At 35.7% G+C, this 26,868-nt stretch overlaps 1 protein-coding gene across 2 annotated transcripts; it reads left to right on the top strand.

Annotated features, from left to right (window-relative positions):
* The first annotated feature begins 368 nt into the window (after positions 1 to 368).
* Positions 369 to 26,868, top strand: LOC132910163 (transcription factor SPT20 homolog). Of its 2 annotated transcripts, XM_060965669.1 has the most exons (3): positions 369 to 486; positions 21,608 to 22,808; positions 22,893 to 26,868. In XM_060965669.1, exons 1-3 carry the CDS (start codon positions 469 to 471, stop codon positions 23,291 to 23,293), a joined length of 1,620 nt encoding a protein of 539 aa, XP_060821652.1. In that variant the 5' UTR covers positions 369 to 468; the 3' UTR covers positions 23,294 to 26,868. The 2 variants fall into 2 exon arrangements, with proteins under 2 accessions (XP_060821652.1, XP_060821651.1); XM_060965668.1 differs by having other exon boundaries at positions 21,608 to 26,868.

The raw sequence follows: 26,868 nt of genomic DNA, 5'->3' as shown, positions 1-26,868 counted from the left end.
TAACTGAAAAAGCGGCCTACATGAAAGCATACTTCCCGGCAAACACAGAAGATCATTATCGATTCGCGTTTATAAAACACTCTTCTCGATCGGCGCGACTTGCTCGCACGACCTATATTTTGCCGAGGCGGACGCGTTTCGCGCCCGCGCGTGTCCACGCACGTTCACATAATGCAACGTTACGTTCACGTACTCCCATACAATTTGGCAATGTCAGGCCCCGTGGCGTTGTGGTTTGGCAATGGCCATGCCGTTGCCCGGCCTCTGGAGAATCTAATTTGCGGCTGTTTCACGCCGTTGTCCAAGAGGACGCGGTTACTAGCCGCGCAAACCCCCACTATAAGCAAAACCGTTCGTATAGGTTATAAAGGACCGAGCTCCGTACTATACGACTGCACTCTCTCAGTGAAACTCTCGTAGGATCGTTCCTCGACTACTTGTACCCTCCTCGTTTGCGACGCGTGCACCATGAGGATTATATCTTTGGTATGTACATACAACGACTTACATAGTTTCTCTGCTATCTCTTCATCTCTTACTACCGCGAGCTTTGACACGGGGTTGCCTCCGATGTACTGGCTCGATACGTGTCCCAGTGGTGTTTCATTGACAGTGTACGTCGACTTGATCAACTGGGCGTGTGACACATTGCTGGTACATACCTTGCGCGCTGATCAAGGTAGTTAGTTGGTCTTTTCTTACGGTGAAACAGACGTAGGATATGAATGAAATTGTTTGTATTTAACTTGCGTATGACTAAGCTTCTTCCTGATGTTTCTTAAAATAATCTCATTTTCTTCTTTGACCTGGGCTTCATTGAAGCTTTGTATCGTTAGCTATTTCTCGATAAATGGCTACCAATTCTAAGGAATATTAGGTAGAGTGAACAGTGGTGTGAAGGTTGCATAATATAATAAAATTAGCTACTTTCCAATCTATCATTTGAAAGGATGTGTATAGATGGGTTAAAGGGGATGTATTGCTATCCTGAAGAATGCGATTAACATGATTTGTTCTGAAGATAATATTCAAGAGATGCAATTGTTTAGATAGAGTTTTCTTTCAATTTGAGTTTCACGTTACACCAATTTCTGAGTCATTACGGACGATTTTGGGTTAATTGGCTTTTGTCAATTTGTTCTGTCAACTAGATTTTGCAAAAAGGTCCTGTCTCTTTTAGATAGTTAGTGGTCGTTTCTATCTAGTCCATGTAGAGACCTAGAAGCTGATATCTTTTGCATTCGTATAAAAGGTGTATAATCGTAATTTTTTAATTGTTTTGACCGCAGATAGATGATTCTGTTTGCTTCAGAATCTGTTCACGTACTTTTAACAATTATAATCGTTTTGTGTAGTGTACAAATATAATGAATTTCCTCTTATGTTTGTATAATTTTTAACAATTTTTGTATTTGTGATCATCATAGTACAACTAACAGTGAAAAATTTCAAGGACTCTAGAAATAGTAGAAGAAATCACAATCAAGTGTGTGCTACGTGTGTGTATTTTGAAAAATAATTAGTTTAGTCACATTCTTAAAACGTAACCTTTGGTACTGTTACGTTGGCCACTGATTTCAATGCCGTCGTCGTGTTTGATCTAAATTTGTAGTGTTAGTTTCTGTCAAAAGTTACGCAACAGAATGTGCTTCGAATACTTTCGACAGACTTTCGCCCCCATGTAAGGAGTACCGTTGAGTGATCAATGCATTAGAGAACAAGTGATTGCAATATTACGATTACCCTTCTCAAATTGGCGTGTACTGAAAGGAAGAAGACTAATTGCAATCTGATACGAAACTGATCATTGCCGATGGATATATTACCACGCGAACGTACGATTTTGTTGAGAATTTCCTATGTATTATTTGTAACATCGCTTTTAATCACTTTCTTTTAACCTTTTACTTTGTTTTCTTTACATTCCGTTTTTTTTTGGAAAAATTATTATTACAAATTTTGGAAAAATTATTACTCTATAATTCTGTTTCTTTAAATATAAATATAAACATGTTGACCAAACGTGATTCGCTTGAATATTATTAAATCGATTATTTGATATTCCTGAATTATAAATTCGTATTGGGTTTTCCATCATTATCATATTACACTTTCTCGGTTCACAGAATAATTAAGATTCATAGAACTTTTATGGAATAAAAAATGCCTGAACTTTTCTCACAGTGGTTGCAGACAGTCATGTACCGGAGAATAATCTATGTTACAATATACTTTGGCGAAACAATAATAAATTAAACCCCCCGCAGAAACAAGTACATGTTCCTCGTACTTATGTATTTACTCATGATACATGCAGGTTATTTTTTCTTCAAAGGAAACCTCGCTTTTCACACCTATTTCAATTTCACCTAGGTACTTCATGAAATTACCCTCATTATACCTGATTGTTTCTTACGTTATTATCACTCGTCATTTCACGTAATTATGAACTCAATTGAAAGGAATTCGCAAACTCTAAATAGGTTGGAACATGCTATCCTTCGAAATCAAAAAACTTCATTAATATTTCTATGACGCGAAGGAAAGAAAAATGATGATTATATTCGCTTCACCTTTTACAGATGACTTTAATCATTCATTAGTCATTATTTTCTATCCAATATGACAGAACGTCGTGCACACAGAGCAAAGATAATGTTACAAGATTATAAAGTTTCTTGCATTCGTGCGTTACTATTCATAGAAAATTAATTGTAATTAAGGAAAGCACTTTTCTTATATAGGAAGAGAAGAGTTCCTTCTTTCTTCGTTCCTGTGAGAACTTCCACCAACTCTGGTTTCCAATCGTGAACTTCTTCCGAGCAATCGAACAATTAATTGTACGAAAAATCAGTGTAAAAACACTTTCCAATTTCACCTTTTTTTCTCCGTAACGTTTCTTCGAACGAGGAGAAATATTCTTGCTTGAAATTCATTTCTGGTATTCGATCTTCATATACGATTACTTTTGCGTTGGGAGAAATGTTACTATCGTATAGTTATTTAAATACTTGTAGATGTTCTTATTATACGTAAACTGATTAATTATAGACAAATTTATTTATTGTTTACTGACTAAATTCTATGTATTACAATCATAGGTTATTAGAAAATGTTGTTGTACTCTAAATACTTAACATGTAACTTGAACTACTCATGCTACAATTCCCAGATTTGTGATTAATTTGTTTACAAGATTATTTTATTACCAAAAATGGAACACTAATTTTTTCACGCACTTTCGACTTACGTGAAGTTGTTGGAAACAGTATTAAAGAAAACAAGAGGTACAAACAACTGATACAAGATCAGCTGTCTGTGGAGTTTTATTATAGCTACTTTCACCAATTTAGCGTCGAACCTGTCATTTTACAAATTTTTTCGTTACTAAACTACTATTTAATCTCATTGTCGTGAATATAACCAGTATCGTTAAGTGCCACTTCACCAACAATAATACAAGCAAATGGAACAAAGCACACAGTTATGAACTAACAATTATTATAAAGTAAACCATTGCGTACAAATATCTGGGAGAATCTAAATAAAATTACTTTTTATTTGTGCGATTTACATATATCTTTGTCCAAGATTTCTTTGAATATCATTAGTTTTACGAACACCTAATTTTATAGCGTAATAGTACTAATTTATAACTAAGAAGTATATATTTTACGCGAATTCTATAAACAAAATATTCGTATTTATTTGCTTGCCACTGCATATTGTACTTCTATCAAATCTAGCATTTTATGGGTGTCTGCAATATTATTAATTATAACTAAATATTACTAAACTTAATTACAACTAAATATTGTTGAATATATAGCATCGTACAGATTTCTGTGAAACGATTTTTAAAATATAGGACGTCAAATCGTTTAAATGTCAGATTCACTTTAGATCACGATATACTATCCATGCTTTTTGTCTTCAATGTAGCTACAGTATCGCTATTGTTTAATAGATTGATTTCTACAGTGAAAACCTATCGATACGCTTTTCACTTTCGTTTTACTCAGTTTGGCCGATCATAAATAACAGTAGACGTACGCGATCGAAATAAGCTGGCTGTTACAAGTTATAAATATTTCATGCACTCTTTTTACTCAGCTTCTGGGAAATTTAATTCTTTATCATCGTCAAATCGATAATACCATATATGTATACGTACAGTATTATTATAGATCACGCGAAGGAACATATATATTCTAAACTTTTACTCATTTTGTGCTTTAATTCCTACTTTAAGGGATTATATAAACCTCGTTAAAACTTCAAAGATCGCTATCCCGTGTGAACTGATTTTCGAGATTAATCATCTATTGCATCTTTAGCGAACCGAACATATAATCATAACTATAAATCATGGAAGCATGTTACCATAAGAGTGAAACTTCTTGTTTTCTATTCCACGATTATAAAATACTACCAGTGACTTTCTACCAAATAATATAAGAATATGAACTTTCTGCATAATTTTCTTCAATTTCTTTTAAACACGTGTAAAATATTTCAGAAAGATTTTTTATGTAGATCAGTTCAGTAAGTAGGTGGGATAAAATTTTCACTTTAGCCACAACGAAATTCCTTAAATCGCTACAGTAATAATACGAAGTGTAGTTCTATTATACATCATTAGCAAAACTGATAAATTTAGCGCCAGTTGAATAAGAATAATTACCGAAGCGTTCGAACCATGAAATTTCTAAAGATACATAAAATCCACGTGACAGAGAACATTTTTCACGCTTAAAACCCATGCGCCTCTGCAATTTTATAATCACCGCTTTACGAAAGCCACTTGCAACAGAAATTTACATTCTAGAACATTTTTTACGATACAACCACACAGTTTTTCCTTGTGAAAGAGGAAGGTAATTAAAAACCACTGAAAAAGCTAGGCTCCCATTTTCAACAAAACGTCCAATTACATCGCACCGCAATATTCCCATAAATTTACACAACTTCACGGTAATTAATAATCGATCTCTACATTTTTTAACATACTTTATACACGCCCACCATCGAAAGCATTCTTATTATAGATTCTCATTAACATAAGAAGACATAACGAAACGAAAGTCAGCTCAAAGGACTCACGAACGAAACACTGCCCTGAGACTACATCATAGTTCGCGAAGGAAACGCGCGTGTCATAACAGCCATCCATCGATTTTGAGCCACTGTTGTCTCTCTCGTCACACCAAGACCTAGATTTGGTTCCGTAGAAACCGATGACGGAGAAACTGGCCATCGATAAATTGCGAAAGCGAGGCTAATACGTACAAATACAGGGGTAAATCTCGGTTGCTTTCCTCAGATATAAACAGTCATCAGCGTTGGCTGCTCGCTCTCTACGACTCACGACACGAATTCTTCCTTCGAACAACCGGCAAAAGCGTCGTCTAGTCCGCTGCAAATCGGTCGTTGTTAAAAGCCGGTTTACGATCGTTTTTCTCGTTGCACAACAGGGAAGAAAATAACCGTTGATCTAATGAAATTCTACAATTAGATTAGTAACATTTGTTACCTATGTTGTTGTCCTTAGTTAGATGTCCTATCTAGCATCTGCTCGTTTGTCAAGATCGTGGATGACAGTACTCGAACATTTATCAGAAAAGAATTCTTATGGATATATAACGTGTGTTATACGAAACTTTTTGAAATTGCATTGGGACTGCAACGTGACATGGTTATCGTGATTATACTAGCAAACGATTGATCTCGAAACATCAAAAGCATGACATTCATCAGTTATCGTGGAAGGTTAAAATTTAGCATTCTACATTAATAAAATTTCAAACGAATCCAGAAATGTATGTAACAGTTTAAAAATATTTATTGCTAGTATATAAATAAAGTTAATTAAAAAGTCAGTATACAATATGAATAGTGGTTTACTACATATAACACATAGTCGACCATTCAAATATGTTTAGTGATTTTTGCAAAGTATATGCTTGTGATAAATATCTTTAAATTTTACGAATTTAAATATAATCATCATAGTTAGGTCTCTTGCCTTTCTTTTGAATAGCTGTATGTATAATAATTATATAAGCTGTTATGAAATAATGACTAAATATCTTAAATTGAACGAAAAAAGACAGAAATGGTAGAAAGAAAATAATAAAACTTTAGTTTTCTTCAGTTTCGAAATGGTTAAGTAAGGAGGACACTACGGTCAACTCTCGTATACACGATTCAAGCTAATTCGTTGTCTTTTAATTAAATTAGGGAAGAACGCCGATGAATAACCTAAAAGTTCAACAAAATAGGACAAATAAATAATGTTGAAAGTTTGGTGGATGTCGGAAAGCTGTAAGGCGATGGGAAGCGCCGGTGTATCGGTGTGACGCGAAACGGAGACGGTAACAGTTTCCAGTAAACGGTATTTTAGCACAGACTTTCCCGTTTTTGTACGCCTTCGCAGGAACAGGCTCATTAGACAGCCAGACCGAAGAAAAAGTGAGAGCGAAAATATTTCAGTGCAGGAAGAATCGGCTGTTCGAAAAGTATCACACCGAAGCTCGCAGGAACTTTGGATCATTATATATGGCACGATGTATTCATAAGAAACGTATGGCGATAACAAATTCCCTTAATTAACAGTCTAACCGTAAACTTTCTCAATCTTGCGTCTAGCCATAAAACTTCGACCAGACTCGTGGTTTAATTAGGCGTTAAATGAAGTACATCTAACTCCCCCGAAACTTTCACGAATTTGGCTGCAAAAATCGCTGAGGGTTATCAGAACGAAAATTATTAATTGTTAGAGGTGTTTTATTAGGCTATGAAATTATGAGTGATTCGAAAATAGTATTACGAAAGCGTGAAAGAGCGATAAATAGCGTTATTATCTTTTTGGATAAGAATTAAATTCGATTAAATTAAGAGAACGCAGTAGATAACCTGAGTGTTCTTAACAAGAAAAAAATAATGAAAATGTGTGAAATAAAAGTTTATTTAACGTTATTAAGGGCTAACATCGCGTTAATGCAATATTTCATTTACGAATTTTTTCCAATAATTTATATTATTGAATTCTATGTTTTAACGTTGTAATTATAGATCTCTTCTTGGAAATATTATGAAAAATTCGGTCGTTTCATCTTTAACGATCTAATAATCACGACCTGATAAGTTACACTATTTACATTTTTTTAATAATCTTCTGTTTATACAACTCTTCATTGCTTAATCCTTAATGGGCTGGATGTACGTTATATTCGTTATAATCTTTCACGATTTCCTGCGGTCTTGATAGGTTTTTAATTCCATCTTCGTAACACGATGTTCACAAATCATATGTTTTTAACAAACGCGTAAAAACGTGTCTGAACTCTGATATTTGCCGCTATTTTCAATATCATGAATCGTAAAACTGATTAAGCTTACACCATTCTCCTTTCAAATCAGGATACAAGCTTTCCTTTGGCATCGAAACTCCTGTAAACCTTTTTACTGTTATAAAGATACGCATCGCCAGTTACCAATGAATCGACGTCGAAGCCGGAGCACTGACTCACGAGAAATTTTTGACACGTCTCACCGGTGGTGAAATGTGAGAAATGAAATGCAAAATGAAGTGTGGGAAACTGTGAAAGAGTGAAATTGTATCCAAGGCAAGGGTTAAACGTAGTCATGCTTCGTTGATTCGTAACGCGCGAATACAAAGTGCCCGTGCAACGGGCGCTATCTAATTTTCCAGTGCTTCCTTAATCGATGCTAGATAGGAATTTTTCTCCAATTATAGCACATTTCTCCTCACATTCTTGTGTATCAACCGTGTGAAAAAATAACAAAACAAGCGACTCGTACAGTGTTTTACTCCATTTTCACATTTGTTTTATTTTTATCAACGTACGTTGCGATCTTACGTTTACTTTTCTTTCTGAGATCTCATGAGAAAGGAATTAACCTGTTCTTCAATCTCTCCCTTAATCCCAATTATACTTACATTTAGATACTTTACATAATACGTTACATTTAACAAATTTGAGCATATTTGAAATTACGTTGGGTATTTGAAATATTATTTCAAATGACATGTTATTTTCTTTCTCAAATTATCTCAAATTATCTCCAAGATTGAGTTTGGTTTTTGTTCCCGCCCTTCTCTTTACAGTTCATATTATAGAGAGTATAGACTACTGCTTCTTTTTGTTGCACCAATTTCACGATTATTTCTTTCACCAAACGTGAAATAATTTAAAACATGCATCGATATTATCGATATTTTCAAACAACACTATCGAAAATAACGCTATGAGATGAATTATCTCAAATAATTATTTCTTATTTTAATTTCAAATAGAATTTGACGATTTGATTTCTAAGTGTACATATGTTATTCCACTATCTATCCAATAATTTGTGACAAGTTTACGACGCTGTAGAAAATCCTATCATCTGCTCAAGGAATTTCAATTCCTACGATATTCTTCTCATGAATCCTATATAGTAAATACGCTGTGATATTCCTAATTTAACACACGTATCTCATGATTGTTCAATTTTGCCCATTAAGCCTCCAATTAAATCAGAAATCGTACTTGGGAAACAAATCAAACGAGTATCACGTTCGTTAAAGCTTCCCTATTGTATAATATATATATAGTATAACGGCGCTAGTGAAAGGTCCACAATACTAAAACAGTATAATGAGAATGACGATGATTAACAATAACTAATCAACGTGGCTTTTCAATACGCTATTCGCTTTCCAATGGTTAAACGAAGGAAAAAGCGAGTGGTAGAGTAATTCTGTGGACGACACAGTTCATAAGACAAGGGCATAGCAGAGTTGCATACCAATGGCTGCGTTCTCAACGCCCATACGAAACGAGTCACGTTCACTCTCACTGTTCCACTCGAGACCATATTTAGAGTCTAAACGTTTTTTCTCTGCGCATTTTACTTTGCCCTGCCTTCGTTCTCTGCCAGGGAACGTTCGCCTCTTTTGCACTTTCGAATATTCACATCGACGCGAATAATTCGCCATACGCAGCATTCGACTAACGTTCGCGAAACCTTTCACATCTTCCTTATTTCCGGCGGATACGTTTTGCCGGGAAACAGGATGACTACGCGTGTCATCTTGCATCCTCTTTCGCGTCGAAGACAGCCGTACGAGAGCCGTCGGACGCACGGATCTTGAGAAATCTGCACGGCCTATTCACCTGTCGCTTCTTTCTTAACTTCTTTGGCAGCTGTTTGAATACGTCCGAACAACTCGTGTGTGACAACCACGAGTGTCATGCTAATTTTGGCGATAACAAGAAGCGTATTTGGCTTCTTATGATATCGGGTGAAGCGACTCACGTTTTTCTAATTTTGGTAAAGATTTTGGAATATGAAAATGATAGATATCATGCGAAAGGAAAAGAGCGAGGAGAAATTTTAACAAGAGAAATGTAATGTTGCCTACTTTGCAGAATTGTTTCAGTAATACTAAATGTAGGAAACTATATTCTGAAGAGTCATTCGCATTAAATTGGTCAAGACTTGAAAGTTTTCATTCATTGATTTCAAACATTGAAACGTTTCTCAATGTAGTGTTTCTCTCATCTCGAGAGAAATTAATGTTAGACGGAAGTATAAATGTTATTTATACCTCAGAACCAGAACGAAACCTTGAAGCGTAGCCTTTGACTCATCTAAGCATCTAACACAGCATCATAGTCATCGCAGTTGCATCAGACCGTTATTCAATTATATCAGCGGGTTATTTATTCCTTTCATTATTAGATAGATTTAATCACTTCAAGTAGGCAACACAGAAAGTAACACTGTAGTGAATTCCTTTTTACTTTACTTTACTTTACTTTACGAGATTATTATTCGTTATTTTGCTTAATCGTCTGTTAGCGTACATAAACATAATGACTATTTAACAATGATTCAGTGCGTTCCAAGTACATGAGAAGAAACTGGATCAGCAAGGTCGAATTCTATGCTCACTCACGCATTAATTTTCCTTTGAGAGGTAAAAGGATATGGAAATCCTATTACCATTAATAAATATTCGTACAAGGAAACGTGTATAAACGTTTAAAATAAAAATTGATGCAGGGCATAATCATTAAACATTGTAATGCCGTGCACTTTTTTCCCTGGACTATATGTTATTCATAAACGTAATTTCTTGAATTTATTTTGTTTTTCGCATGTGACTATTTACTAAAATGACTCTATACATGAAACACTGAGCACTTTCTTTAGTGGATCAAATTAACGTGCGATGAAGTTATTATTTATATAGCAGCGAATTTTTACAAATTTTACGATGTCTTAACAAACTTTGGCAAATTCTAGCGAAATTTGACAAATTTTAGCGAATTCTAACAAACTTTAGCAAATTGCAGCAAATTGTGTGGAATTCTAAAGAATTTCAGTAAATCTCTGCGAATTCTTATAAAGTCTATTAAAGTTTGATGCATTTTAACAAGTTTTGTAAATTCTTGAGGATTTTGTAAAATTCAACCAAATTCTAAAATCTTCGAATCTTTTAACGAAAAACGTTGAGACTTCGTCTCCTTCTCTAATTCCAACATTTCCAACATTTATTTATATCCACAAACGTCTTATTACCTTCATTACCTTGTTATTGCCTTATTAATAAACCTTATAATTTATCCACTTTCCTCGAACGCTTCTATCATTCGTTACCAATTTCCATTACGATTAACACGATTCTGACATAACCCAGCGACCATTCACCACATCAGTCGGCTAATTAGAACACGCCAGCAGGTAGTAGATTAATCTAAAAACGAATCATCGATCGTGTGCCCAGCTTCCGCTACGGAAATACGGGCGAAGAAAGTGTGCTCGAGACATTTTAACTACTTCCTCCTTAGAAACGCAATATAATCAAAAGCAAGGCTCCGCTGGCTGGATCCAGATCAGATACGCATTACGTATACTGCCAGTCACTGCATTGCATACTACGTATAGTTAGATACTCAGTATGACGAAGAATGCAATTCTGAAAATGTGACCGGTTAACAGATTTTTTTTTTTCTAAAAGCAACGGCTTACCTTCACCGTGAAAGCGACCATTCCTTGATACCGCCGTCTACATCATTGTCAACCTGTTGTTTCAGAATTGATGCCTAAGATTATCACGATACTATCGATCCAGGAAATCATAATCGCGAAGGTAACATCCTCCACAGATTATAATCACACAATGACGTTATGCCATATTCTACCGTTTCTGTTTGATGTACGATGGAACAATGTCTTTTTCTTTAATTAATTCACTGAATATTCTTTGAAAATTTCCTTAGTTACGTTCATACTGTTTAGGAGATTCTAAAATTAATTAATTTTATCGAAGACATATCATTTTCGATATTAATTAAAAATGATACTTTCTCTTTTCAAGACGAAAATGAAAGCGTACCATTTTTTAAAATACTAACAAGTAGTATTCTATACTAATGAATAGTGCTAATAAGGGAAAGTATCGTAGAATTGTATAGAAACATTACAATTACTCCTTACTTTATTTATATCATTCTTCTATTTATTAATTTCAATAAATTCATTATCCATATAATGAAACACGTAAAACAATACACTACTGAGCATATTTTTATGAAGTAAAACATAGACCAATCGATGCTGCAGAGATAACTGCAAAAAAAAGAAGACATAAGACCTATTATTTTCTATTTTGTAATTAATAACATAATATCCTTTGTCTGTAATATATTTTGTATTTGTATAGAAATATTTATTTTTGAAAACTTTTTATGCCACTGTCAGAAATAGAATTAAATTATATTTCAACCGAGGAGATTTGGCAGTTCATTATACTTGTATCACATTATCATCTTATTATCAGATTATGTGTCTCGATCTTAGTTCTTGAATCTCCAAAGAAATACGGACACCCCTTGATTCCTAGGCGCGTACTTTAACAACACTGATACAAGAAGAAAGTATGTAATATTTCGAACAATATATCTTCTGTCTTATGCTACAAAGCGGGTGGTACAAATATAAATTGAAGCGATTGCAGTAAATAAGAACACTGCTTCCAGCTACTACCTTCCTCAAGGAACTAACTTTTACTTTCGAAAGAGAAGTTTAGAACCGATCGATCTAACCAATACCACATTCTTTCTCTTTCTGTACGTCCAATGGTAGAAATCAAGAGAACCCTAACTATACCAACACTTCTAACAGCAACATTACAACATTAAACTTGGAATTTTCATGAAATGTAAGATGGATTTCATAGAACGTGAAACACAAATTTAACTTCTCTTAAAACCAACAAACTTTTTCTCATTTTTTTCAAGAGAATAGTATTACGTTTTATTATTTGTTACTTCGAAGGAAAGGTGACGTACAAATTGAGATATAATCATTGAACACTTATAGATCACTGGCTATGCAAATGTAAATACTTTTGAATCATTCAACGATTAGAAATCGGCCGACTTGAGACGACAGACTATACACGTTGAGTGACGTTTTCTATTGCGAGTGGTAAACAACCGGTGAATACATTCTATCTAACGACTTGTCGACTAATAGTGAATGAAATCATCATGCAATTAATTAAATCATTTGTATGATGATGTTAGATAATTCCTAGTAGCTGAGATATATGTAGTTCGACGACTGTCGTTCAATTATCGAAACACAATGTTTCCATGTATCCAATGTATCCTGGTCTGTTCAGACTACGATTGAACGAAATCGTAAACGCAGTCAGAAGTTTGAATTAATACTAATTTCGGGCGTGATTACAAGCGAAATGACAGAAATATGAACAGAGACCTGAAACCTCAATTAGAATCGTACGAAGATATTTTTAATTCTGTTGCGGTCCTCGAATATTTATGTTTCAATTTTACTCTTATTTTATCAAACAATGTGTAATGTTTTAATAAGATTTGTAATGTTTCAGAAAGGTATATGTGAAATTGACAAATCTTGCATACCAATTAGAATTTTTTCACATTTTGTTCACGCTTGAGATTCTTCTTTAACGTTAAAAAAGACACAAAAGATAAAACTATTTTGCAAATATCATTTTAGGAACATTATAAATATATCTGAATTAATTTACTCGGATTATACGTCGTTTTATATTTTACGTTTTCTCATGTGTTTTTATGTTTCCTTATGTGACCTCATGTTTTCTTCTGTTTTCTCGTGTTTTCTCCATTCCTTTCCACTTTTTCGAATATGGTAACCTTGGCATTTCCTTCGAATTATTGCGAAACCCAAGAATTTCATTCCTCCAAGCGATCGCAACGATCTTTCCTTCTATTAACATCATTTTGTCTCATATCTTCATATCTTAAGAGACGACAGCTAACCCGCAAACTACAGATATCTACGTTGTAGCGTGGCTATAACGTTCGCTTTCGTAGGAGTATTTTAAAATAAGACAGGTTTACGCGAAGGTAATGCTGTTCTTCCTTTCTCTGGAAAGCCAGAGCCAGGGGGCTCAGACAAGGCGTGGTAGACCAGGACCAATTGCCTCCAACCAGACCAACCGAATGTGTTCGTACCTCTCACTGTATGTGACTGGCATGTTCTAGCGCTGATTATATAGAGGCCTGCCTCCGCGTCACGATTTTCCAGACCAGATACAGAGTCATTAGATTATACACTAGTATTCACTAGCGTACACCCTGTCAGTGAGCGAGGCCACAAGTTACAGCCAGCTTCAATCTTGATAATAACGATGACGTATCGAACTCTGCTGATTTCGTGTGACTTTAATCAAGCCCTGACCGATGATTAACTCGATAATGAAAACGATCATGAAAAATTGGGTCACCCTTGGCTACTTAGCTTCATATTCCAACAGCCTTTCTCTCTAATTTTCTAGCTTCGATCGTTTCTGTTTCATCGTAAACGTTTCAATATGGAGTTGCTTAGTTCCAGGGTATTAACATTTTGTGAAGTTTCTTGAACTTTTTGTGCGGAGAATATTTTATTTAGAGATTTGAAGGGAAATTAAAAAAAAGATTAGGAATATATTAGAATAATTTTCTAATTATCCTACATTATTTCAATAAATAATTGTAATTTTAATGGATAATTAATCTTGTCTGAATGATGTACTGACCATAAGTTTCTTAATACTTCAGTGAATTTATGATAATCGTACGTGAGTTTTATCTAAATGTAGATATTTATAATTTTTTATGGAATTAACAAATTATAAATTTGATTTATTACGAAGCATGGCTGTTACAATTAATATCTACAGCATTCATTCCTAATTAGTGATACAATTAGCAGGCGATTCAATATACATAAATACGATTTAGTAAATGATTCCATACTTTCAGATTTCAGCTTCGCATATTTCTGTCTTTGATTTGAGGGTTATATTCCGTAGTACTAGTATATTGCTATATTTAACTAAAAAAGATTCATCTCAAAGAACTAAATGGACTAATTATCAAAAACTTTAATGTTTAGCTTCACGACCTTTGCATGAATCATTTATTAGATCTATATCAGACATATAAGATTTTCTTTTTTAATGCAGAAAACATTCTACATTTAGTGGCGCGAGAAATCGCAACAATAAGTGTTTCCTAAGAGAAGGTAGTTCTAAATTGATTCTTTGAAAAGTATAGATCCTTTTACAATATAATCGCCGCCTTCCGACAAATTACAGCGAGAAAATTTAATTCGCGTTAGTCTATTTGTGATAGTAACTGTAATTAACTGTCCTACAAGAGGAAAATGATCGTGGGAAATTATAGTCTTTGACGAAGGAAAAGTGAAATGCATTGTATCAACTTTTAATAAAACTTGCTTATGTGTTTCATATATATTTGTTTAAAAATAGCACATAGGACGGAAATTTCAATCAAATAAATCTTTTCTTATAGTAATATACACGTATATCATCGAATGTATTACTAAATTATTGAAAACTTCTAATAATAGTTTAGATATTTTATTATAAATGAAATGAAATACGCTTGGTATCTTGATATAAATTAATACAAATTAATTCAAGAATAATTTTAAATTATTATTATCATTACTCTTGGATTTTAATAATTTGTAAAACATTTTTTTATATCTTGCTACAAATATATTTTTATTTTATAATATACTGTGTGCTATTTTATAGTAGGCTAGCTTGTTAAGAAACAGTCAACATGAAGCAGAATTTACTGTTGTAAAAGAAAGCATAGGTCTGAAAAAGATAACGAATAGCTTTCTGCCATTTTAATAGAATCGAAACACCATTTATCACGTTAACGTACTATTTCATATCTTAATTTCACCTTAAATTCCTAAATTTATGTTTGTTTCAACATCGTTATTGAGAAATCTTAATTTACACATCACCATCGCTCTTTCAAGCTTATCTTTTGTATTCAACTTTTTCTCTCACACATGACCTTTCATACATGCGACACACACACACACACATTTGCCCACGATATATGCACCGTCCAAATCAAAGTATCCTTAAATACCATTGCCACAAAATTATCATGCAACCGCAAATTCTGCGTTACATAAAAGTCTCTTTGCTCCATAACCAGGTCCGTGACCAAGCAGAGCTTCATCAGATCAGTCGAAGGTAACCTTCGATTTTCTCCCTGACACAATCTTGCGAAAGACACGATTTATCACACGTGTACATCGACTGGGTTGGATTTGGTTTGGTGGGGAGTACGTTCGCAGGGTTTATGAACGCAAGGAAAGAATAACCGCATTTTATCACGGGTCGACTGGAAATTAATCGGCGCACGCCCAAGAGAGCATGGTGCATACCGTATCGTTCGAAAGTCCCGTAACGACGTACCTCCCTGTCTCAAGGACGAACTGTGTGCCAACTGCGTCTCGAATATTCCTTCGGTCGCTGGATCACCGCCGATCACCGAGTCATCGATATCGATGTTATCGTCATCGTCGTCGTTGTCTTTGTCGACACGCAATTCCATCCTGTTCAAATGTTTCGAGAAATGTCCGATATTTCACTGTCTCTATTCTTGTTAGTTTGTTTAAATCGCCGATATTCGATAGTAAAATTTTACTAGGTCATGTTCGAACGGACAAGGTTCCAGTAATTTCATGCTGCAATAATTTTGTGGTTGTGTGTTCTGAACCTTAACTACAGGAAAGTGAAAATAGTACGATTTCGTTGATCCGAAGAAAGGATCTGTGTCGTTCGATTTGCTTGAACTTCACTTTGTTTTGTCCTCTATATTTTGTTTTGTGCGATGCTGGAGTTAAAAAAGGAAATAGCGTGGACTCGTAGCTCGATGGAATTTGAAAGTTTGAGAGGAAAATGAGAACGAGATCAATTGAAAATTTTGTAGATAATGTGATATTAGAATATCAGATTATGATGGAGAATTGTTTTGAAAATGTAAAACTATTAAAGATTACATGATGATATTATCTGATATTTGTTTGAAGAAAAAAATATTAAAGAAGAAATGTAAAATGTTGAAATGATAATGACGAAAAATAATGAAGTGTTTGATAAAACTATAATGATTTTACTACAAAATACTACTTGCAAATTTAATTTTATTTAAACTACAAAATTACTCAACGAAGTTACCTAACTCTGCATTAGAATGTACAACATGCGTAAGAGTAACTACAATACGGAATAGCGCAATAAATATCGCTAGATTGTTAAGCAAATTGCCTGGTTGCCTTCGTGCAAACGTAATTAATAACTTGTAGCGTCACGAAACAAGATGAAATAGCAAACGTTCAAGTTAACAAAGAAGCAGCTTTCTTTCGAGTGTGTTATCTGAAAAACGTAACCTTCCTGGTATGCATAAATATCAAAGGAGATAATTAAACCGGCATCACTTTCTATGAGCTCCACGAAGGCGTGTAACGCGTTTTTATGCAAGAATTTTCTCTTATGTCGGTTCTACACCGGTTCTACATACCGCAACATGCCAAAACAAGGCATCGCGTAATTTTATACGCTGATACGTTTCTACGTAATGGAAACTTGATACGTAGAACACGTACATATTAGAAATCCATGCTCTATGATCAATAAAACATAATCATACATAAAATATACATCAATAGTTAATGTTGGTTTCTTAATTTAATATGTCGTCTCGATTATGGTCGTTCAAAATTTAGCTACAATGTATATAGATGACTGTTGTATGATTAACGTTCGCAGAAAATAATAAATAACAATATAAATGCATTTTAGTGGGAAATTACTTTTAAAGAGAAAATTATATACCGCTGTGACAGAAAGGATAAAACAAGAAGAAAGAAAAGACGTTGGATTTGATACGATAATTAATAACGATGGAAATTCTAGTTACTGGCGTTGTGAAGTCCATATAACCATTGAAAGTGATAGTTGAAACAACACTTCCTGTAGATGATCGTGCAGCGGTTTCAACGTAGGAATTGAGTTCAAGCAAACAGAGTGTAATTATCATAACAAGGAGAGACATGGTGGTAATGTAAACAAGTATAGCGTTTACAAAATGCCGCGTGTAAAAAGTTTGTGGTTTCCTGTCGAAATGATGGTTAGTTAGTTTTTCTATTAATATTATTCAATCGACGCTTAGTTTGAAAAGCTATGAAAAAGGGGATATTACAGGCACTTGAATGATATCTTTCGTAATTTTCTGAAGAAAAGGAAAAATTCAAAAAGAAATCAATGTATTTTATATCCAATCGTATTCCAAGATCAAAGCACTAATTTTTATAACTCTTCAACTTGAAGCTTATTCATTAATCAACAGTTTAGATGAAACTCCTTTTCACAAATCATCTTTAGGAGTAATCTTATCATTGAAAAATACAAATTAAGAAGGCACCTTCATTTCTCGTATTTAAAAAAAAATATGATTTTAGAAATAAACCTGCAAAACCTTATATCTAAATTTAAAAAATTATTTGTATTGATGTTATGTCTGTTTGAGAAACGCGAGAAGATTGTTTAAACGATTTTCTCAAACCATGCTTTTTGAGATGTCTTCTCGTATATCTTAAGATCTACTTGATCCATTAACTGCTGTATATGCATTTTTAGTATATATGTATATCCATTATAGTCTGCATTGGAATTAATTCAAATGTGTAACTTCAAACTGACGCCACCTTATCGATCATTACTTTTTTTCTTTCATTCTATTATTGGCTATTGCCAAATTTACAGATAAGTAATCTTTTTTTCATTTCTTTTATTTCGGATCAGCAGAATAATTGAAACCATGATATCCATGACAGCTAATCGATCAGGAATGAAATATATCTAACAAAATGATAACCTTCCTTGGCGGATACAATTTAATTAATGCACCACCCGTTGAGAGGCGAAGTCCGCTGCTATAGCATCTAAAAGAGAATGTCGCGAAAATCGCCGTAGGTTAGGCGCATTTCGTGTACAAACGAACGAACGTTTAAAAGTGACAGTGGTGTATCGAGCATTTCCTGTGGGTCGTCGCGAGGCGTGGTGCGGCTGTTTTGTGCGAGCATTTGCTCTCGGTTCGGTTCAAGGAGATCCAGAAGCGATGGTGTAGCGAAACAGAGGCGAGTTACGACGCTCTGAATCTGAATCTCTCACGGTAACCACGCTGCGCTGCTATAATCCTGCCTCGCCCCGTATTCGGGTCAACCGAGTAGTAGAAATTACGTAACACGTATGAGCTGGGGCGGTTCCCACCGAGTGGTTCTACCGGAAGTCGGGACCACGTCTTGTCGTAAGGACGTACGGTCAGCTCAACGCGCATGGGAAATCCTCCTCATAATAGGAAAATTCTCTCGATGATGAATCAGTTACGGGTGAAAAGTATTACAAGGAAACCGAACCACGTATCGGTGGACGACATGGAAATGAGAATGCAGAAACGTGACGGGAAGAGAATCGAGATTATTATTAGTTTCCCTCGAGGGGATTAGCAATTTATCCTGGTCGTTTTATGTTTCGTCAGCGTTCCAAATTCTTTCAAACAAGTATTTTGTGTCGTAGAAATCGTTTGACAGAACGTTTCAAGGCTTTCTTATTTTATTACTTCTTTAGCATCGCAATAACGCGATTGCAGAGTTTTTATTGTTTGAAATATGTTTCTCGTTCTGGTATTTTAATTGCAATATTACGAATGTGCATGGGAAAATGTTATACGCGTATTTTAAAGACTTGTAAAGTAATACGATCACTTTGCTCCAAACCTTTCCTGTTTTTATTCAAGAAAACTAGTTGTTGATTTAGGTATTCATAATCGTCCAGTTACCACACACCTGTTACAGAAATGTCTGAAATTATTAATACCAATATACTGGTCATTGCTTTTAGAAACCATTCATGCGATACAAGTTTTAAGTGTTTTAAAATACCTTGTGGTAAAATAAATATGAATACGTATACCTTTTTCTGGATAATCGCATTAATTTTTATTTTATTCATATCTTTACTGCACTGTGCCCACAGAATGCGTGGTTGTTCGTTTATAGTTTTAAATCTATTGTCTTTGTAGATATCTTTGCCCACGTTTCCATCTTTCAACGTGCCTCTGACAACGTGTTTTACGAATCGCTATCTGCTTTCCTGAATTACTGTATTGCGAATGCAAGACAACGTGTGCAATAAATCAAAGCTTTCCATATTTTACAAGAAAGTGATTTCTCACGAGCAGAAACGCCTGAAATTCTGTCGAATCTGTTTCCTACCAGTCGCGTCGACCCAAATCTACGATCGCTGTTTCCATATCATTATGGACACGATGTTTCCGCACAATTGAGTATGTCAAAGAAATTGACCTTAATGTACGCACATAATAGGCTTTTACAGAAGATATATAGAAATCCATTACACGTCACACGTACGTTCATCGTATAAAAGTTACACAAAAGGTATTATACCTAATTTGGGCATTAGTGAACTATCTTCTAGTGATCTATAATCTTCAAACTATCATTATTGTATGTAATAAAATTCTTTGATAGTATAATATAATGACGAAGAATTCAGAATCAACCATTTCGAAAATGATTACCTCTATATCGTTACGATTTTTCGCATTTCTGCTATCAAATATGAAATAGATACATATTTTCAACTTCTTACAAGAAGTAAACATCATTAACTATATTATATATGATGAAATTTAAAATATAAAATTTATAGTACCAGATATATTTGATAGCTTGTTCTAATTTGTTGATAAAGTTAAAAATCTCTTGAACAACAAATTAGAAACGTTTTCTGAATTTTTAAGAGTCTAGAATATTAAACAAAATTAAGATGAACAAAATGGAATTTTAAGAATACTACGAAGGCTTAAATATCAACGTTGACAACTTATAATAAAATACACGCAAAGAATCAGTAAAAATAGACATCCATGAAACATTTCCATTTTAAACCGTCCAGCAATGAAGGAAACTAAAAGGGAGTGAAGAGAATTTTCCAGTGACAACGATCAGCATATAAAATTCCAACGTCCGCGAACGATTCCTCTACTTTCCATAATAAAGCAACGTTTCTGTATATTTCACCTCATAATACGGCAAATCGCATGGACGAATGATAATTCCGTATACCATAACATCGCATGGAGCTCGCCATAATACTTTTCTTCCTGGGCTGCTTGGCACATGGCAAATGGTTCGGTAACGTCGGGCTGGTTCGAGCGAGCGATAAGGAATTTTGCTGCACATACCATTCGCGCGTACTCGAGTTCACCGATCCGCGAAACTCACTCTCTCTTCGCCATCTTCTGCTTCCTATTGACTATAAACCGTACCCCGATGCAGATCCGGTTTCGTGCTTGGAAACTAGAATAACGACCTGGTCTGCCGACATTCTAATCCAACAATTTTGATTACGACTCGCGTGACGTGATAAAAGTTTTCCTCCTCTACCGCGATCAAATCCTGCATTTGCTTCTAGCGGCCTGTCTGCCGTATAACGTCCCTTTCTACTTGTCGTCTTATACTACTTAGAAACGTCTTTTCGTAACGCGTATCTATTAGAGTAATTGCAGACTGGAATAGAGACGATTATATTAATAGACTGATAGCGTGTTGCTTATAACGAATGAATATGGTATTACGTGCGCTGTTTTAATGGTAATTAGAAAAATTATAATCAAGCGAAGATTTGTATGCGTTCGTAAAATGAAAACACCTAAGTGAGATTCGTGGCAGAAAGAAGTTTGATTTATAAGTGGTTTGCAATCATTTCTGATAAAAAGAGATGTTAATGATATCCTGAGCTCTAAGACTGTTGTAATAATATTAAATTATAACATGTGACATACCTGTTTTAATATCTTAGTTTCTTTACCAAAATTGTGTTAAGAAGTTTAAAAGAAATTTAAAATTATGTTTGCCTGCAGTATAGTTTTCATAATAACTGAACGTTGATCTATACCTTTTTGCTTCGTGCATTTTTTGGGATTTGAAATAGTGTTGAAAATTCTTCAAAACTTTCTTTGCGACGTTACGCAAGGAATTCGATTCGTCAATATTGTTTGCACATTAAAAGAATTTTATATACCTTATAGTTATTGTAGTTCAATTATTGTTACTTTAAAGTTATTATAAACGAGACAGTATACATAGTGATTACGTTAACTAATATAATTTGGATTTCCAGGTAATCCCATTATGCCTTCTGCTGCTAATAGAAGCAAAGCGAGTGGAGATCCGGCCTCGTATTGCAGAACCGCAAGTTTATTATGAAGAAGACGACAGTCAGGCTGCTGAAGACGATTACAACCCAGCAGTCTACCAACCACGTACTCGTGCCCTTCCTTCGCCACGTTCGAAGGACGCTCTGCACTCATCCAAGCCACCACCAGTTCAGACCATTCGCAATTACAACAAGGTCAACGACGACGGATCTTTCACTTTTGGCTACGAGGCAGCCGATGGTTCGTTCAAGGAGGAAACTCGTGGAACCGATTGCGTAGTGCGCGGTAAATACGGTTACATCGATCCTGATGGTAATAAAAGAGAGTTCACCTACGTATCCGGCAATCCTTGCGATCCAAATGCACCAAAGGATGACGAAGACGATCTTGCCGACAAGCAAGAAGAAGACGATATCTCTGGACCAGCTAACTATCCATCCGTGAGACCAATACCAAGACCAGTATCATCGAGACCAGCATATCAACAACCTACCACGCGAGCACCCACGACGATCTTTCAAACGCAATATCAATTAGACGACGATGCTAGTCAAGAGTTGGGCGATGAAGACCTCGTTAAGCCATCGCAGTTAAGACCAAATGCTTACAGAACGCCTCAACAGCCGTCCTACCTTCAAGTCACGCCATCGACAGCTCTTTACGAGCCATCGCCCACGGCCAGTCCTGCTCTCTACAGATTAGCTTCATCGACGACCCAATATCAGAGCACAGCTTCGCCCATTCTCCGTGCCCAGCCTACAGTATCATCGACAGCGTATCAAACCCTCGAAACAACGACTCGCCGCCCAGTCGCCCGTCACCCAAAGCCGCAATCGGTCGCAATCACTCCCCGACCCCACGTTGCACAAGTCGCTGCCCAATATGTGTCCCCTAGTAGCACCGAGCGTCCAGCATTAGCATACACCCGTCCCTCGGCCGTCACTGTATCGCCCAATCTGCGCAGCACAACCGCATCTAGCACATCTCACCTTGACTTTGCCGCCGAGCTCGAGCGTTATGTGAACACCGTCGGCGTAGCCAGCCCTAAGCCCGTTCAACCGTCGCCCCAACCATCGAAAGTAAAATTAGCCGGTCAATCGCCGATCACCGCCTCCGCCGCCGACCCCATCTACCAGTCGGAGCTCGTTTACGATCCCGCTACCGGTCAGTACAATACCCAACTTTATCAAACGCTACCCCAAACCGTGGGTGACTTCACCCTAAGTCACAAACTCCAACCGTTCGTAGCCCAGCCCCAGTCCTACCTTGGACTCCAGCAGCTGCAGCAGCTTCAGCCCCAGCAGCCCCAGCGTCAGTCCCCGCTTTATAAGCAACCGGCAACCCAGTCGGCTCAATCCGCCCCCGCAGCAGCTATCAGCCAACCCCAGGAAGTGCTGTACAGGAAGCAGCAAGCCCAACTGCTGCAACAGTCGCAGCAGCTGTACGCTCAACAGCAAAGACGTCAGCAACAGCAGCAACAACAACAACAACAGCAACAATCCGCTCAGTCGCATAGGCTTCAGCTGCTCGAGTCTCAGTCGCAACCCCAGTCGTTCTACTACGTCGCTCCTGCGAGGTCCTCCAGCGCTGCCAGTGCACCTCTCTCCGTAGGTCAGATCGATCACTATCTTCGGGCCTCTCGTTACTGATTCCATCTAGCCTGCGAGTCTTTTTTTTAAATTCTTTATAGGGTACCCATTCTCAACTTTTTATACTATCCGATTACGTGTTCGGACCACCCGCGGCACTTTAATAACGAGATGGTGCTGTCAGTGGGCCTGGCGTGTGCGTATCCGGGATTTAATCGATCGTGCACGATACCCAATGTTTCGTTCAAGGTTATCGAGGGGCAATCACGACATTTTTTACGACATAGCAATTAGTCGAATAATCTGGTTTGTTTTTATGCGTAGGATATTGTAGGTTGTGTGTAGAAATTATTACTTGCGTCGTGTTTTACTTTTTATTACTAGTCGAGTTGTGGCAATTTCTTTCCTTATTACGACCTTGATGGTTTATTAACTTTCACTGAAATCTTTTGCTATAATATTTGGTGCATACATTGTATAATTTTAGGATTTTTTAATGTTTAGGAATGATTGAGTATATTGAATATTTACTAATATTCATAACTAAGAACAGAATTTATCGTTCTTTTAAATAATTTAGATCAATGTTTTACGGCGTTCAAAATGTAACGAAATTTGAAAACATTATTTATTTATTTCTAACACAGTAATTGCAATTATATAATGTATGTATACTAAATTTTGCTAAATTGACTATGAAATAATCACGGCGAAATAACAGAATTTTTGCATAAACGCACAACATTGACGATATCGACCAAGGTACTTCACTGAACATCGACATTACCCTGAGACTCAATCTGTGATAGAACTAGTATTCAAAATTAACATGTAACTTTCTAACATTCCGTACACGGAGATCTTACAATTTTACTCTCGTTCTAACTTGCACAAAACTTCACTTTCGTTAAAATACGAATTTCCCAATTCTGGTTACTCAAAACTTGTTTATTTCATAATGTTGCGAATTCTAACAGCCCAAGCAGATAATAACTAACATTACATATAACGTCGATAGTAAATATCAATTTAACGATAATTTGTTATTCTAATAGCAAAATTTTTGCAAAGATATCAAACCAATTTCCAGATCAGCATCGGAAGCACTTTTTCGTAGTCCAGAACGACTATCTTTAGAGAGTGAAAGTCAATGACCTGACGCAATACTCACGCACACTAAACACATTACCATAGTAATTTCTCGCCGCCGCGCCGTGCCGCGTCAATTCGTACGGTAACATGCTACACCGCACAGATTCCAGACGTCGTGACCAGAATTATTCATCGTGTGCACACGATCATTTTGAATAGAATTCCGACCTACGTACTCGCTGATTTCATTACAGAACACCGATCCGTATGATCGAACCGGATAAACATTTGCTGTCGTAATAACGGCGCTAAGTTTAATCACTTAGAGACAGCGTTTCCCAGGGAAATGACTCATAGGAAATGCGTAAAAAGTCGACAATGAATTAATTACAAAATCAAACTAAACCGCGATTTATTGATCACGTGTCATTATTTATATCAGAGAAAAAAGTTGTTTTTTTTCTTTTTATATTTTCGACATCAATCGAATTGGCATTTGATGTATGTACCTGAGATATTAATTTATGAAAAGTATTACAGTAGAAATATTTTATTTGAACTGAAATTCCCTAATATAGTACGAACTTGTCAGAATATGGGTAGTTTATTTGCACAACGAACAAAAGTTTGGAATCATTATGTGTCACGTAGAATTTGAGAATTTAAAACAAACCTAAAATTTTGCTACTTTGAAAATGTTTTCAGTTAAGGATTAATCGAAGTAGAGAGAGAATATTTATCGATACGTGTAATACTAATTTCAAATGCATACCAGAATTACAACTGGGAAAATAACTCCAAGCTGTTGATCGTATGTAAATGGAATTCGTATAATAAGAGTTTGTGTTGAAATAAGTAGTTTCAGTCAAGCGTTCGGTCAATTAAATAAGTGAAGTTCTACTGTAGTACAAACTAATTTGACTAAAATTGACTACGTTTGAAAAGCCAGTAACTTAATACTTTTAATTAAGCTACGGATATTTATGCATTTACGAAAGACTTTAGTATGCAAAACTATTCAGAATGTATATAACATACCAAATTATACAAAATATATAAAAGTATAATATTAAAAATATAAGACAAATCTTTCTGTACCTACATTTACGTTCTATTCATAAAGACACGAATTTGCATAAACATCCGCAGGCCCATTCGAAGATTACGTATAACGTTAGTGTTCTATCCGCGTTTCTATAAAATTCCAAATTCTCGTCCGACTTTCACCCTGTTCATCATACTATTTCCGTCAGCACCTGCAGTTAGCGGCATTCAATTCCTAAACTATCGGAATTCAAATTGATTGCGAGCTACATATCAGGAACAAAATCATCATTTTGCAATGGTTATGGCAAATTTTGCAAGCGTGCCCGGACTGAGAGATTAATCCGGTGCCTTCTATGGACAACTGTAGCATACTTTCATTGGCGTGGTTCGCCGCGCAGAGACATTCTACTTGGACTGAACGAACTTTCTATTTGCATTCCCTGTCGTAAGTGTGAGAATCGATTCAAATCTAACGCGTCCTACGACTTGATTCCGTGGAAAGCTATGCGCACGTATGCCCGTGGAAACACGTGGTGCGATCGTAGATCGAGAGGCGTGGATTGGCGTGGATCACGTGAAAACGTTTCACACGCATCGAAAGGTTCAACTCGATGCATATATTGGTAACACTTGGCACTTTTACGAATTACTTTCTCCGGTACGCGACGCCAGGTCGACGATTGTCAAGTTCGTTATATTTATCGTATCTATTTATTAGCGGTAAGCTTGAACAAAGAGTAAGTAAAAACGGAGGAAACGGATTTTATAGTTGGGTACTCGAGCAGGAAATAGCGGTGTGCGTTACAAAGGAATAGCATATTTCACTTGTCTTACTAAAAGTAACATAGCATCCAAGAAAAAGAGCACATTTCATCTTTTGTTACAAATAGTAGCATATTTAGATTTTCCCAAGAAAAACTAATACACTGTATTGTTAACTAAATGTGTTAGTTTTTGTGGCAAATGACTTCTTATCGCTACAAGGAAAATATGCTACCTTTTTTTTTTAAATCGCATTAGTTTTCCTAGTGGATAATATAATACGATTCCTTCTCTTCGTAGCAAAATGTAGAAATGTGCTTCTCTTGCCGCAAAAAATACGATGCTTTGAGTCACATTAATATCGAACGTATTCTTTTTCATAAGACAAATGAAATGTGTTAGTCTTCGTAACGTAGATCGATAGGCTGTAAGGGTAGGGCGTTTCAGGAATATGAACACAGATCTAGCATAATTACGTAACATAACGGTGTACTTCTAGCTTTTTCTTGTTGGTGGTACCGTGCAGAAGTGTCAATATGCACTTCCTTACTCACATTGTAAATACTTTTTCTCGTTAGCATTAATATACCTAGCGGCTACTTAGTGATTTATCCGATTCAGTACTACTAGATCGGTAGGGAACACGCCCCACGTACGTTTATAGTTGTTTTTATATTTGTAAACGTGATCGAAAGAAAAATGTATCGTAACGAAAAAATCATTGTGTCTTTTTA

Source organism: Bombus pascuorum, chromosome 8 (genome assembly GCF_905332965.1).
Source record: "Bombus pascuorum chromosome 8, iyBomPasc1.1, whole genome shotgun sequence".
NCBI classification, from domain to species: domain Eukaryota; kingdom Metazoa; phylum Arthropoda; class Insecta; order Hymenoptera; family Apidae; genus Bombus; species Bombus pascuorum.
This window is presented reverse-complemented; position numbering and strand designations above follow the sequence as displayed.